The sequence below is a fragment of the Rana temporaria genome, chromosome 1 (genome assembly GCF_905171775.1).
Source record: "Rana temporaria chromosome 1, aRanTem1.1, whole genome shotgun sequence".
Lineage (NCBI taxonomy): Eukaryota > Metazoa > Chordata > Amphibia > Anura > Ranidae > Rana > Rana temporaria.
Genome location: NC_053489.1, coordinates 247,377,934 through 247,392,452, shown reverse-complemented (window position 1 = coordinate 247,392,452; position 14,519 = coordinate 247,377,934). Strand labels below are relative to the sequence as shown.

General features: G+C 45.7%; 1 protein-coding gene across 1 annotated transcript in view; it reads left to right on the top strand.

The window, feature by feature from the left end:
• Nucleotides 1-8,745, top strand: part of RPGRIP1 (RPGR interacting protein 1) — a 63,146-nt gene extending 54,401 nt beyond the window's left edge. Inside the window, exons 24-25 of the mRNA XM_040352976.1 lie at nucleotides 6,095-6,225; nucleotides 8,341-8,745. Of these exons, the coding sequence (XP_040208910.1) occupies nucleotides 6,095-6,225; nucleotides 8,341-8,477 (268 nt within the window). The 3' untranslated portion in view covers nucleotides 8,478-8,745. The remainder of the gene's footprint in view (nucleotides 1-6,094; nucleotides 6,226-8,340) is intronic.
• Nucleotides 8,746-14,519: the final 5,774 nt, after the last annotated feature.

Sequence of the window (14,519 nt, the reverse complement as noted above, 5' to 3'; positions counted from 1 at the left end):
AGAGGCTGGGGACATGACACAGGAAGGGGACAGACGCTGGGGACATGACACAGGAGGGGGACAGACGCTGGGGACATGGCACAGGAGGGGGACAGAGGCTGGGGACATGGCACAGGAGGGGGACAGAGGCTGGGGACATGACACAGGAGGGGGACAGACGCTGGGGACATGACACAGGAGGGGGACAGACGCTGGGGACATGGCACAGGAGGGGACAGAGGCTGGGGACATGACACAGGAGGGGGACAGACGCTGGGGACATGACACAGGAGGGGGACAGAGGCTGGGGACATGACACAGGAGAGGGACAGAGGCTGGGGACAGGCAGCCACTGTTTAATCAATAACAATTGATTAAACAGTGGCTGCATGTGATAGCACAGTGGCTGCGTGTGATGGCACAGTGGCTGCGTGTGATGGCACAGTGGTTGCGTTTGATGGGCACAGTGGCGACAATTGATGGCACAGTGGCTGCGTGTGATGGGCACAGTGGCAACAATTGATGGCACAGTGACTGCGTGTGTTAGCACAGTGGCTGCATGTGATGGCACAGTGGCTGCGTGTGATTGGCACAGTGGCTGCGTTTGATGGGCAGAGTGGCTGCGTGTTATTGGCACAGTGGCTGCGTGTGATTGGCACAGTGGCTGCGTTTGATGGGCACAGTGGCTGCATGTGATTGGCACAGTGGCTGCATGTGATTGGCACAGTGGCTGCGTTTGATGGGCAGAGTGGCTGCGTGTGATTGGCACAGTGGCTGCGTTTGATGGGCACAGTGGCTGCATGTGATTGGCACAGTGGCTGCATGTGATTGGCACAGTGGCTGCGTGTGATTGGCACAGTGGCTGCATGTGATTGGCACAGTGGCTGTGTTTGGGAACAGTGGCAACAATTGATTGCACAGTGGCTGCGTGTGATTGGCACAGTGGCTGCGTTTGATGGGAACAGTGGCTGCGTGTGATTGGCACAGTGGCTGCGTGTGATTGGCACAGTGGCTGCGTGTGATTGGCACAGTGGCTGCGTGTGATTGGCACAGTGGCTGCGTTTGATGGGAACAGTGGCTGCGTGTGATTGGCACAGTGGCTGCGTGTGATTGGCACAGTGGCTACGTGTGATTGGCACAGTGGCTACGTGTGATTGGCACAGTGGCGACAATTTATGGTGGCACAAGTGGCTGCGTGTGTTGGCACAAGTGGCTGCATGTGTTGGCACAAGTGGCTGCGTGTGATGGGCACAGTGACCCCTCCCGGCCCTGCCTCCTGTTATCACCGCGGCGGGGAACATTACAGACAGCGTTCGTTTGAACAGCTGTTTTCCCCGCTGCGCATAGACACTCCCCCTTGGACGGATCTGTCCAATCGCGAGCAAGGGGGAGTGTCTATGTGACTCCCCCTTGCTCGCGATTGGACAGATCCTTCCAAGGGGCGTGTCTATGCCATAGACACTCCCCCTTGGACGGATCTGTCCAATCGCGAGCAAGGGGGAGGGTCTATGTGACTCCCCCTTGCTCGTGATTGGACAGATCCATCCAAGGGGGAGTGTCTATGCGCGGCGGGGAAAACAGCTGTTCAGACGAACGCTGTCTAATGTTCCCCGCCGCGGTGATTAACGTGGCAGCGGCGGCGATTTCGGCGGCGGGGGTGGGCCGGATTAAAAGGTCCGCCGGGCCGTATACGGCCCGCGGGCCGTAGTTTGCCCAGGTCTGGTGTAGAGGGTTATTTACTGTAAGAGCTGCAAGGATGTGGAATTCCCTTCCACAGGCGGTGGTTAAGCACCTGAACATACAGGGATATACAATGTAATACTGACATATAATCACAAACATAGGTTGGACTTGATGGACTTGTGTCTTTTTTCAACCTCACCTACTATGTAGCTATGTAATGGTAGACAGACTGCCTGGAGAATGTAATTGTGGACTATGCATATGGAGGAATACTATATGTAGCAATAAATTAGGGTGCACATCATCCTCGAAAAGAGAGCAAAAGATGGCAATGGAAAGATCATCACCTGTTGTCTGGACTAAACAGCTTCAGCTTTCTTAGTTTGGCTGAAAAATATCAGCACTGACAAGCACTCTAGAGGCAAGTATTGCACCCAAAAAGGTGCAGCTTATTCAGGGTTTTAGAGACGCAAATAGGGGGGACAGTGCAGAAATGTCAATCGTGTTAGAAACATCTGAATAAAAATATAGGCCTACAAAAAGTCAACAACTCCTAGGTCCTCCAAAATGGGCAATATAACAAATTAGGAATAAGATGGAAAGAAGTGTCACCTACGAAAAGCACCAACAACATTGGAAAATCTAGACTTCAAATTTGGAACAACTGAGAAATGGGAAAGAGTAAAAGAGAAAACCAATAAGGGAAAAAATAAAATATATGTGGGTCATATGATAGGCTAAAACTGGGGGTGCAATTCCTGGGAGAGGGCCAAATCACATAAAGCAGGTTCACCTCTTTTTTTGCGTTCAAATTCCTATAGCTGGGCAATACCCCAGAGGCCTTGTGTCCCCAGTGGACCTCAAAATAAACTTTGCTATCCTGAAATGCCTTGTTTTACCTTGATGGTACTGTATGGTTAAGATTTTCTATAATTTTGTAATATTTATTTTGAAAGTTAAAGCAAACATTATATAATCTGTTTTAAGATTTATTAATCTTTATACCTAATAAAAGAGGACAATAACAGGAATGTTGTAGTTCAAACATATAAACAGGGTAAAATGTTCTTTACTTGGTGTGTGTTACTGGATCTGGAGAATATAGAAAACGTATAGCTGGATTAAATACCTCAGGTTTGTTTAATTATATGCTATGCAATTAGCAATAGCAAAAATCGAATTTCAGATTTTGTCAAAGTCAGAACTTTCTTCTGTTATATATAGAGTTCTGTATGTAATTAGCTTGCTTTTAGATTTAAAGTATATGTGAACCCTTACCTTGTTAGAGGTAAGTGTGTATATAGGCAAGAAAACACAAATACCTTTTTTTTATATAAGTGATCACATAACATCTGCCCTCACCTGCATAAGGGGCTTAAAGCGGTTGTATGCCCTAAAAAAAAAAACTGTAAGGCAAAGGCAAAATGAGCTAGTATGCAAGCTCACTATGAAATACTTACCTTAGAATGAAGTGCCCACACTGCCTCCCGGGCACCGCTGAGGGAGCTGACATATTCCCTCTGCGTTTCTTCCGGGCTCGTGGCTCGGGCTATGTGAGTAGTCAAAGCCATGATGACGTCACTCCCGCGCAAGCAGGAGACCGCTTTCCGGCAAGGTCCGGCAGCATCCACCATACCTTCAGAAAGCATGCCCCGCTGACATCAGCGGTTGCATGCAAGGTGAATATCTCCTAAACAGTACAGGTTTAGGAGATATTTTTTTGTACCTACATGTAACCTTATTATAGGCTTATACAACTGCTTTAAGGAGAAGGGGGAGAGGACTTCTTGTGATGATGCTTGGGGGTTTGCAACAGCAGTTTGAACTGATTACAGGCAGAATGCAAGGACAAAACTACACACGGACCAGATGGGCGGGGGGGGGGCTTGTCAGAAACAGTAATGCACTGATCTTCCCAGGGCAGGGGGATGTGCCAGCACAAGTCTGACCACTGGAGTACATGCTGGCTGCAGTACCAAGGAGAATGCAAGGAAGCAAATTGACCACATTGAGATGGATGTGTTTCCATGCCCTGTCACAGTTTCAACTAGGTCCATGGTAACACAGACACATATCAGAATTCTGATGTTGGGGTAACATACACTTTAAGCACTTTTTGACCGCCCACTGCACATATACTGCGCCAGGGTGGCCGCTCTGCATGGATCACCTACCTAGTAAGTTATCCAGCACTTCCAGGTCTGGGGAGTGCATGCGCACTGATAGCGACCCACCCCCCTAGAGGCATAACTAGAATCTTCAGGGCCCCGGTGCAAGAAACCACGAAGGGCCCCCCACCAGGGGCGTTGCTGGGTCTACAAAAGATCTCAGGCTAGAGCCCATAGCTGTGAAGTAAAGAAAGTCATACACTTGGGCAGGCATAGACATGTATATAATATACGCGTGTGCGTGTGTCTCTGAGTGCGGATCCCCCATTTACATCAGGGTCCCCAGAGAGCCCCCCTTACATCAAGGTCCCCAGAGAGCCCCCCTCTTGCATAAGGGTCCCCAGAGAGCCTCCCTAATTACATCAAGGTCCCCAGATAGCCTCCCTACTTATAGTAGGGTGCCCAGAGCCTCCCTCATTACATAAGGGTCCCAGAGAGCCCCTCCTTACATCAGGGTCCCCAGAGAGCCCCTCCTTACATCAATGTCCCCAGAGAGCCTCCCTACTTACATCAGGGTCCCCAGAGCCCCCCTCATTACATCAGGGTCCCCAGAGAGCCTTCACTTTACATCAGAGTCCCCAGAGAGCCCCCCTTACATCAGTGTCCCGAAAGAGCCCCCTTACATCAGGGTCCCCAGAAGGGCCCCTTCCTTACATCGGGGCCCCCAGAAATCCCCCTTACATCAGTGTACCCAGAGGGCCCCTTCCTTACATCAGTGTCCCCAGACAGCCGCCCCCCCCTTCCAGAGGTTCCCCTGTACCTGGCTGGTCTCTGCTGTGCACCTCCAACCCCCAACACATTTCTGGGGGAGGTGGGAGGCGGCGATCAGCAGCTCTTTGGTGTCCATGGGCGGCGGGATCTCCATCTTCAGGAGAAATGCATTATGGCACTCAGTCATGCAAAAAAGTTCTAGGATGCTAACAGCCACTAACATGAGGTGCAGTTACTTTCTACCAGCATCCCTGCTTCCTAGCTTACAGGCACGATGGCAACAGTCCTTTCTATCACCATCCTTTCACCAGAATCCCCCATACTCACCATCCTGCCAGTAAGCAACCCCCTCTCCTCCTGCTACCACCAGAACATCATTATGCACCACTCCTATACTCTCCTTCCAACCCTACATCTGTTACAACATCCCTTTAGTCCTTACCACCTTGACTGAATGACTTCCACTCCCATTCCGACAAAGTCTGCACCTCTGCCCACCCAACAATGGTGCTTGACTCGTATTTTCTCCCATGTTGTTAGCATCACACCTGCATTACCCACTGCCTTTTACACACAACACTAAGCCTGCACCATTTAACACTCTGACCATAGGGCTTGACCTGTACCTGCATGCCCACTTCCCCTGTTCTCACGCCCCCTCCACTAGTCTGGCCACCATGCCTTTACATATCCGCATTACAACCCCAATGTTTTACACTGCACCTACCCCCCTCATTGCATTTACCTTTATGCCTGTGCTTGCTACCCCTTCACTCTCACCTTTGCATAAGCTACCCCTGTGCTCTCACCACCATGTCTGTACATCCCCCCCCCCCATTTCAACACTGCCCCGGACACACCTCCACTACCACTTTACTTGCATGCTTCCCAGCTTTTACCACCACACCTGACTACTATTACCCTTCAGGCTAATTACTGCACCTGCCATCACCCTAACCTTTCTCTAACTACTGCACCTGCTGCCATTCCAATCCCCCCAATTACCTGGCTGTTTTAGAATGTCAAAAATATTTTTGATAGCAAATAACTCCAGTACTGGGAGCCATGCCCACACAGCCTGAACCTCCACATGTACCAACCCATCTGAAAGATAACATACACTTCCTTACTGTCTAAGCAGAAGCTGACAGAAAAAAACAAAGATGGACTCTGGGAAGGTGGGGATGGGTGAGGCAAACTGATTTTTGCAGTCATAATTAGGATTAGTATAATTAGATGCAGCCCAAATAGAGGTAGTATCAGTAGCTGGGGAGCCCGCAGAGCTTCTACTCTTTCCCATGACATACTATACCAACAGTATATACGTATATATGGTTTAGCAGGAAATGTAGAGGAGATCATTCACCAGAAAATGTTGCATCGCTAGTTGGGGTGGGGAGAGAACCACCCACATGTGAAACAAGTGTTGTGGCACCCAAATCATTGCGTTACGGCACATATAGGATGTGGGCCACAGAATATCTTAACTGTGAAATCGATATGAGACACTGACATTTACCTAATATTTGTCTTCCCTCATGGGCACAACAAAGGTTAAAATTTACAGTAGTAAGCGATCCAGTGAATGAAGATGATGACGATTGTCGTGATGTTGGGTATGCTTATTTGGACCTGCGGCATCTTTTACGAAGATCTGTAGATCCAGCAGAGGAAACTTTGCAGAGTGAGTAAAAATCTATTTCAGCAACTGTATGATTATCTTTAGATAACTTAGTTGGTGGAGAGCATAATCATCTATAATTTCCTTTTCCTCCTTGTACATCACAAGACACATTGACCTTTATATACAGTATATGACTACTTGGGTTATGCTGCCACCTTCAGGTGAATGAACACTGGCCAAAAAAAGGCATGAATCTCTGCCCCGACATAACCCCATCCAGCTCAGCTAAGCCTTATGCCGCACACATGATCGCATTCTCTGATGGTCTAAAATCGGATGGATTTTTTCATCGGAATTCCATTCAAGCTGTCTTGCATACACATTGTCAGACTAAATTCCGACCGTCCAAAACGCGGTGACGTAAAACACTACGACGAGCCGGGAAAAATTAATTTCAATGCTTCCGGGCATGCGTCAACTTGATTCTGAGCATGCGTGGGTTTTTTCTTCCGTCGGAGCTGCACACAGACGATAGTAATTTCTGGTTGGTGAATCTTCTCTGCAAGAACCAAGTTTATAGGCTGCCCTTTGAGGGTGAATGCTTATTTGGACAATTATTGGGTGCCTACATCCCATAGATAACACTGGGTAAAAGTGTTACCCTTAAAGAAGAAAGCAAAGGTGACTGGTCAGAAAACAGTGATGCCTTTAGAATCCAAGAAGAGTTCCTTTTATAAGCTACCAGCCCCAGACTCTAAGCAAAAGCCTACATCCCAGTTCCATGAGAGGAACTGAGCCCCTAGGTCCCCTAAGGCAAATTTTACTCACAGTGAAGGTGTGCCCCCACTTGTGTGGGCGGGGGGGGGGGCAGCATCCATTGGCCTTTGCAGCCTCTTGGACTCAAAAAGTCCCAGACAACTGGCTCTTGCATCCAGAGGCTACAAGCTAGAGTTCGGCTGCTGCATCATCAATCTGTGTTGTTACCCTTCAGCCTATCCACAGTCCCTAGGGTGTTCACAAGGTGTTGACTATGGTTCTGAGGTTGTTGAAGACCCTGGGTCTCTGGACGACCTGCTTCTAAGGATGAAATAGGCTCAGAAACTGACGTCAAATGTGCAACAGACAGTAAAAGTCCTGTAGAGCAGGGAGCAGTCAGCAACCAGTAGATCTCAGACAGGTGACTGGTAGATCACAGTCTGGGCTTGCTGACCCACCATTCCAGAGCATCAAACAGAGTGAAATGCAGAGGGACTACTTGTAAAGTTGGAGCTGTAGTAGGGAGCAAGAGCCTCCTCTGTAGTGCTGGCTCCTGTCCCATGCAGAGTGATACCAACTGCACTCTACGTCTTATCGCAGCTAGCGGTCTCCAGAGTGGTGCCAGCAGCAGGAAAGAAGAGATCTGCAGGTTATTGTGAAGCAATACACTTGGCATAGGGATGCTTTTTACACTGATGTGCTGCGGTTTACCCACATCGAGGGTGCAGTGCAGTGTACGGTACCTGCAGCTTTCCTGTGGGTTTGCTGCACTTAGTCATAGACTTCAATTATGTCTTGCGGGTTTGGTGCACTTCCTGAATGCAGGAGTCTTGTTGTGATTTTAGAAAGTCTATGGAAAAGTGCAGCTAACCCAGGAAAGTCCCCCCCCCCCCCAGATGTATAAACACTATGTGATTAGGTGTCAGCAAAAAATCCCCCCCCCCCTAAAAAATTGTGATTCGGCACTGCGTTTCTTTAACTGACAATTGCGCGGTCGTGCGATGTGGCTCCCAAACAAAATTGACGTCCTTTTTTCCTACAAATAGAGCTTTCTTTTGGTGGTATTTGATCACCTCTGCGGTTTTTATTTTTTTGCGCTATAAACAAAAATAGAGCAACAATTTTGAAAAAAAATCTGTATTTTTTACTTTTTGCTATAATAAATATCCCCAAAAAATGTATAAAAATGTTGTCTTTTTGGTGACTATAAAGTCCCCTGTGTCCTGTGGCGTACTCAAAGAAAAGGATTTTACAGGGAAACCAAAAATCTTAATATCTGGCAAACTCACTCTACCCAGAATAAAACATGTTTAAATACATATTTAGATCATGTCAGGTTTCCAGATGGTATAAATGTGCTTTTTTCCAGGAAAGTACTTGCTTGTTTTTTATGAAACATGTATTTTGTCTTTATTTCAGTAATAGATGTATCAGACCCCAGAAAAACAATTGGATCTTTGCATGTGATAATAGAGGCCAAAGAAGCAGCTCGGGAAGTATATAGAGAGAAGAGGATCATGAAATCATCATCATCACCTTTAATCTTTATAAACTAAAAAAATATAAGATACAAAAATGATATGCTACTAATGATATAAAGATATGCACTGCTCAGAGATTCAAACTTGGAAAACATATTTCCCCTTAACAGGACTTTAATGGCCCTAGTGATTGAAGAATCAATCACGATATGCGATAAAGAAAGTATAATTGGAAAAAGTTATAGAAAAATATAATTTTGTTTAATACATCAAATATAGCTAATATGGAGTTTCAATTTATATGCAATCAGGCAGGCCCTTGCACTACATGGTTTTGGTAAATCTAAGGCCTTGTACTCACGACCGGATCTGTGCGCTGGAAACTGTCTGCCCGACAGTTTCCGGCGTACAAGGCTGATTTGTGTTTTGTTCCGCTGGCGTGTACACACCAGCGGACCAAATTCCCGTCGTACCGGAACGCGTGCACGTAAACTACGTACGACGTCACTATAAAGGGGAAGACCAAAGTTAATGGCGCCGCCCTCTGTTCCTCTTTTGCTAGTTACGTGTTTGCTCGTGTTAGTGAAGGTTTGGTTAGAGCTGATTCGCGCTTCTCGGTCTCCAGGCTTTGACAGCGTGTATTCACGGGTTCAGTGCGTGTGCTTGCGGTAACGTAGTTGTCATTCGGCTATAGGCAAGCAGGTTGTTTCTGCTTTAGCAGTTGCATCCTGTGCGCTCGTATCTGTTTGTCGCGCGTTTGTCGCAGGTAGTGCTGGATTTGCGAGTGCTTTCTGTTTCAGTGTGTTCTTGACTGACCAGCCGGCCGGTTTGAAGCCATGATGGAGCAGCAGCGTCAATTTTCGCGAGTTGGTGCTGTTTATGGGATGGCTGCTGGATATGTTCATTTGTCCAGTACTTTGGCCAGAAACAGGGGGCGGAGGCGTTTCTGGACCAAGAATTGGTTGCGCCAGCGTGACCAGTTCTCACATATGCCTCTGCTTAGGGAACTCCAGGAGAATAATCCTAATGACTTTAGGAATTTTCTCCGCATGACGGACCCCGTATTCAACCGTCTGCTGGATCTTCTGTCCCCCTATATCACGAGGCAGGACACTGTGATGCGCCAAGCCATCACGGCCGAGCAGAGGCTTATTGCCACGTTGCGGTACCTGGCGACTGGGAGGAGCCTGCAGGACCTCAAGTTCTCGACAGGCATCTCTCCGCAGGCGCTTGGGGTCATCATACCGGACACGTGTGCTGCCATCATCAAAGTTATGCATGAGGAGTATATTAAGGTAAGTTTCCTGGCTCTAATAATGTGGCCAACTAACTTTATTTTTATTTTCCCAGATATGCTGTGTGTTTAACTAACGTTAGCTTTTCTCCCTATGCATGTTGATATCAGCTTTACATGTTTTATTCTTGGCCTACCTGCATATTTGTCCCTTACCCAATATTAACCTGTCCAGCATGCTATCCTAGGGACAAACCCACCTTGCCATTTTTTCAAACAGGACTTTTTGGGGTTTTTCCCCCCCCCCCCCCCCCTTCAAACTTTTATTGTCCCCATCAGAGGGCTGTGGAGTCTCTTAATGAAGTGGCCCTATATATTTCATTTTCCAAATTCTCCATGCACATTTTTCTAATGCAATTTTAATACTGTGAACTGTCACAAGGATGCTTGTAGGATGTATTTGTTACAAAGTACTAAATCTCTAATTTTGTTTGTCCCCACAGCTACCCTCCACACCACAGGAATGGCAGTCTGTGGCTTCCCAATTTGCCCAGCGGTGTGATTTTCCAAACTGCGGTGGAGCAATAGATGGGAAACACGTCCGCATTGTGCCCCCACCCCGCTCGGGGTCCTACTATTATAATTACAAGGGTTATCATAGTATTGTGTTGATGGCGGTGGTGTCGGCACAGTATGAGTTTCTATATGTGGACGTGGGGAAGAATGGCCGGATGTCTGATGGGGGAGTGTTCGCACGGACTGATTTCTATGATCGTCTCCAAGCTGGTGGTCTGGCATTGCCACCAGATGAAGATAATGTGGAAGGACTTCCGTTTGTGTTCCTAGCGGACGAGGCTTTCGGGCTTGGTCCTCACCTCATGCGGCCTTTTCCCCAGAGGACCCTCACCTCAGAGAGGAGTGTGTTTAATTTTCGGTTGGCCAGGGCTCGGAGGGTAGTCGAGAATGCCTTTGGGATACTCACCAACCGGTTCCGCCTGTTCAGGACATCGATACATCTGGCGGAATATAAATTGGACACCGTTGTATTTGCCTGCTGCATTTTGCACAACTTTTTACGCAGGCACTCCCAGACGTACCTACCCGACATCGGTTCTGAGGCAAGACTACCCTCAGATCCCCTTCCCGGGCTGGACACTGGTCGCGCTGGCTTGGCCCCCCAATCAGCTCGTTAGGTACGCGACAAATATGTTGAGTACTTCATGGGTCGGGGGGCCATTGCTATGCCAGATCATATTTCTTTCTAATTCGGCCCCCAAAGAAAGGAATATTCTAAAAAATAATAAATAATTAGACCATTGGACTTTATACAGTTGTTTGTCATTAATGCTTTTTCTCTTTTTCTGTCTTCCTGGTTCTCTAACTAACTTCTTCAATTGTAATGCATAATTGATTTCTCCACTTTTAGTAACTAACCACATTTTGCACAGTATTCACTCATCTACAAACAGGGTATTGAGTCTAGAAATAAGAAGCAACTCCATTTGTAAATGTTGAGGTCAATTTTTTTTTATTTTTGCTTGTTCATGACCCCAAAAAAATTTTTTGATTTTTTTCATTACTCCCTGCTTTTGTACTTAGGAGTCTTCAAAATTTTTTAAAAAATTTTTTTTTTTTTCAGGTAATTCAACCAAAAATATTATGCAGATTATACATTTATTAACAAGTTCACTTTTTTTTTCCTCAAATATAGTTAGATTTATTGTTTACATATATATATATATATATAGATTATATTTGGTGGGGTGTTTACCGCCTTAAATTTATTTTTGGCCATATTTTTTAGGCACAAAAAACAATAATTTTGTAACCATTTTTCTTGTTTTTGGTGTGTTTTTCTAAAACAAAATTTTTGGGTGAGAATTTGGAGTCAAATCTCTACTTCACTAAATTCAGTGATTAGAGAGATTTATAATTCTATATATATATTGAAAATAATTTTTGGCGTTGTTTATTCTTTATGGTCTAAACTTTATAGTATCCCAAAATGTTCAACATGGTCAAAAAGTAACAAAATCAAATTCAAAAAATATAAAAACTCACAACAGCAGTCAGTCATGGTGTGCTTTCACACTGGAACACGCCAAAATTGGAAGATACACACATTCAGTGCAAACTCGCCAAATGTCATTGGTTCAACAGACAAATGGCCACATGTGCTATCTGACATCATGGGTGATCAATGTCTGTGTTTTGTGGGAGCAAACCCTTCCTCTCAACTACTTGAGGATGGAGGAGGGGGTTGGACCCACAAAGCACAGACATTAGATATTCTGTGATGGCAGATAGCACATGTTGGCACACTGTGTGTGTATCTTCAAATTTTGGCGTATTCATTATTCAAACTGTTAAAATGTTTGTGGGGGCGGGGGATGGGCGGGGGGTGTTTCAGTCTTTGACACGGCCCATCATGTCAATAATGTTCTTAAAATTTGCTTCGATTACCATCATTCTTTGCCGCATATTGTCCATTTCCGTGCTGCATTCCAAAAGGACATTTGTTACATTCTGTTCCATGAGAAACATCCTTTCACGCATATTGTGCATTTCAGTGCTGCACTCCATTACCTGCTGAATAATTATAGCAGCACTTGCACGTGAAAATCTTGGCACACCATCCTCCTCCCCTAAACCAACAAAAAAAAAATGGCATTTACAATATTATTTTTCAATGAGGCCTATCTACATATGTTTTTTGGAATCAAGCTAGGGTGACACTGACCTGATGGGCTTCTCCTTTCCACCTCTTCGACATCTTCTATCACTCCTCCTTCTTCCACCACCTCCCCATCATCTTCAATCACTCCTCCTTCTTCCACCACTTCCCCATCATCTTGGACTCCTCCTTCATCCATCAATCCACCTTCTTTCAATTCGCCAAATTGTTCTTCCGCCACTTGCCCTTCATCTGCTATGACTTCTAAGTCCAAAATTACTTCTTCCTCCTCTCTTCCTTCCTCCTTTCTTCCTTCCTCCTCTCCTTCCACATCCTCCTCTCCTTCCACATCCTCCTCTCCTTCCACATCCTCCTCTCCTTCCACATCCTCTTCTCCTTCCACATCCTCCTCCTCCTCCACATGTTGAGATGGCAGATTTTGGCCTTGTCTGGCCCTCTCTGCCTCCTCCAAATGCTGGCGACTTCTTTCCCCTGAAATAAACCAAAAAAAATGTAGACTCATCAGCACACAGATATTGGAGAGCATAAATCGCACACATTGCTTAGAAGATGCTTTCATTTAGTTACTTTTATCTTTCACCAAACCTACATTTTGCAATTACTTCTATATGGCAAGCTCTGATCCTGCCCCTTTTTAGCAAAGTGACACACATGGATGTCCCCCCTAAACTGTATTTCTGGGATACCCTACCAAAACCCATTTTTGATTTGGGGAGACACAGGTGCTCTGCATTGCAGATGTGAAAACATCTGCTTTATTACCACTGTTTTTAGAATGAATCCTGTTTGCCTTTCCCATTCTCCTTCTTTTTTTTTATAGAACTAGCTTTTACACAATGTTTACAAACAAAGTTTTTGGCCAGTGAGCCATGTCCAGGTGTGTTGTTCCTGGAATAACCGAGCCTTTCTGATAAACTATGTGATGTTACGTTGTTTACTAAGAACACTGTTTGTAAATATGTAGTTATTTATGTTCTAAAAAATAAATAACAACATGTCTTTAAAATTACAAGCAGGCCAAGGAGGCAGATGGTGAAATATACATGGCAACACATTATTGCAGACAATCACCACCCCCCCCCCCCCCCAAACCCAATATATATTTACTTACTTTTACGCAGAATTTTAAGTATTTTCTTCATCTGATGTGGCTCCCTCAATTTTAAGTCTGACCATCGTTTCCTCAGCTGTTCCTTGGACCTGGTGATCCCAAACATCCTCTGCATTCTCCTCGCCACCTTGTCCATAATATGTGCCTTTCGGCGGTTAGGGGTCTTGTATGGCCCTAATTCACCATCATAGTCCTTTTTTCGCATGATGTAAACTAACTCCACCATTTCCTGGAACCGCATATTAGTGGCTTTATATCTTCTTTTCCTTGATCGGGACGTCCCTGCCTCTGTCCCTTCACTTGTGGCATGAGAGCATCGTGCCCGCTCGTGTGACATCGCCATCTTTCCTTTCCCACAGAGATTATGGGCGTGGAAAAGATGAATTCTTACGCCATGGGCGGAGAAGAGGGCGGCGTTTAATACATACGCGGAGTGTAGAGAATGCAAACAACGTGTTTACGTCCGTTACGCGGAGAATCTTCGAGCGCATCCAGAACATACACAGTTAACGCCATATTTCCTAAAATCATTGATTAGGGGCCTCGCAAAGGTGACGAGGGCGGGGTTTCATAAATACGCGGAGTGTTAAAAAGGTTTACGCCGTGATTACGCATCTTACGCGGTAATTAGGCGAGCGTGAGAAACGAGGAGCGAGAGACAGGAAGGTAAGGAATTTAAAAATGTGATCAGCAGAGGCCTTGAAAATGTAGACACATGGGATGGGGGTTTGGGCTGTTGGTTGCACCCTTTTTAAGCTATTCTGTCTATGGGGTACCACAATGTTATTTTGGTATCCAAATGCTTTTGGACACCTCACAAAATAGAGATGTGAACAATGCTGTACCTCATTGACAAGTTTTTGAATGGTGTATTCAGATCAGGCAAAGTATTGTTCAAGTGTTGGTTGTACAGAGGTCATTAGGAAGTGTCTTTTATGTCATCCATTGTCAGGGGTATGAGATTTACACATGAAAGAGTGCCTAGATGAAAACTGTCATTTGTAAGCATTGTTTAATTTAATATATTTAAAATATTTACTGCAATGTGAACAATGGCTCTGCATCTAGCAAATCAAT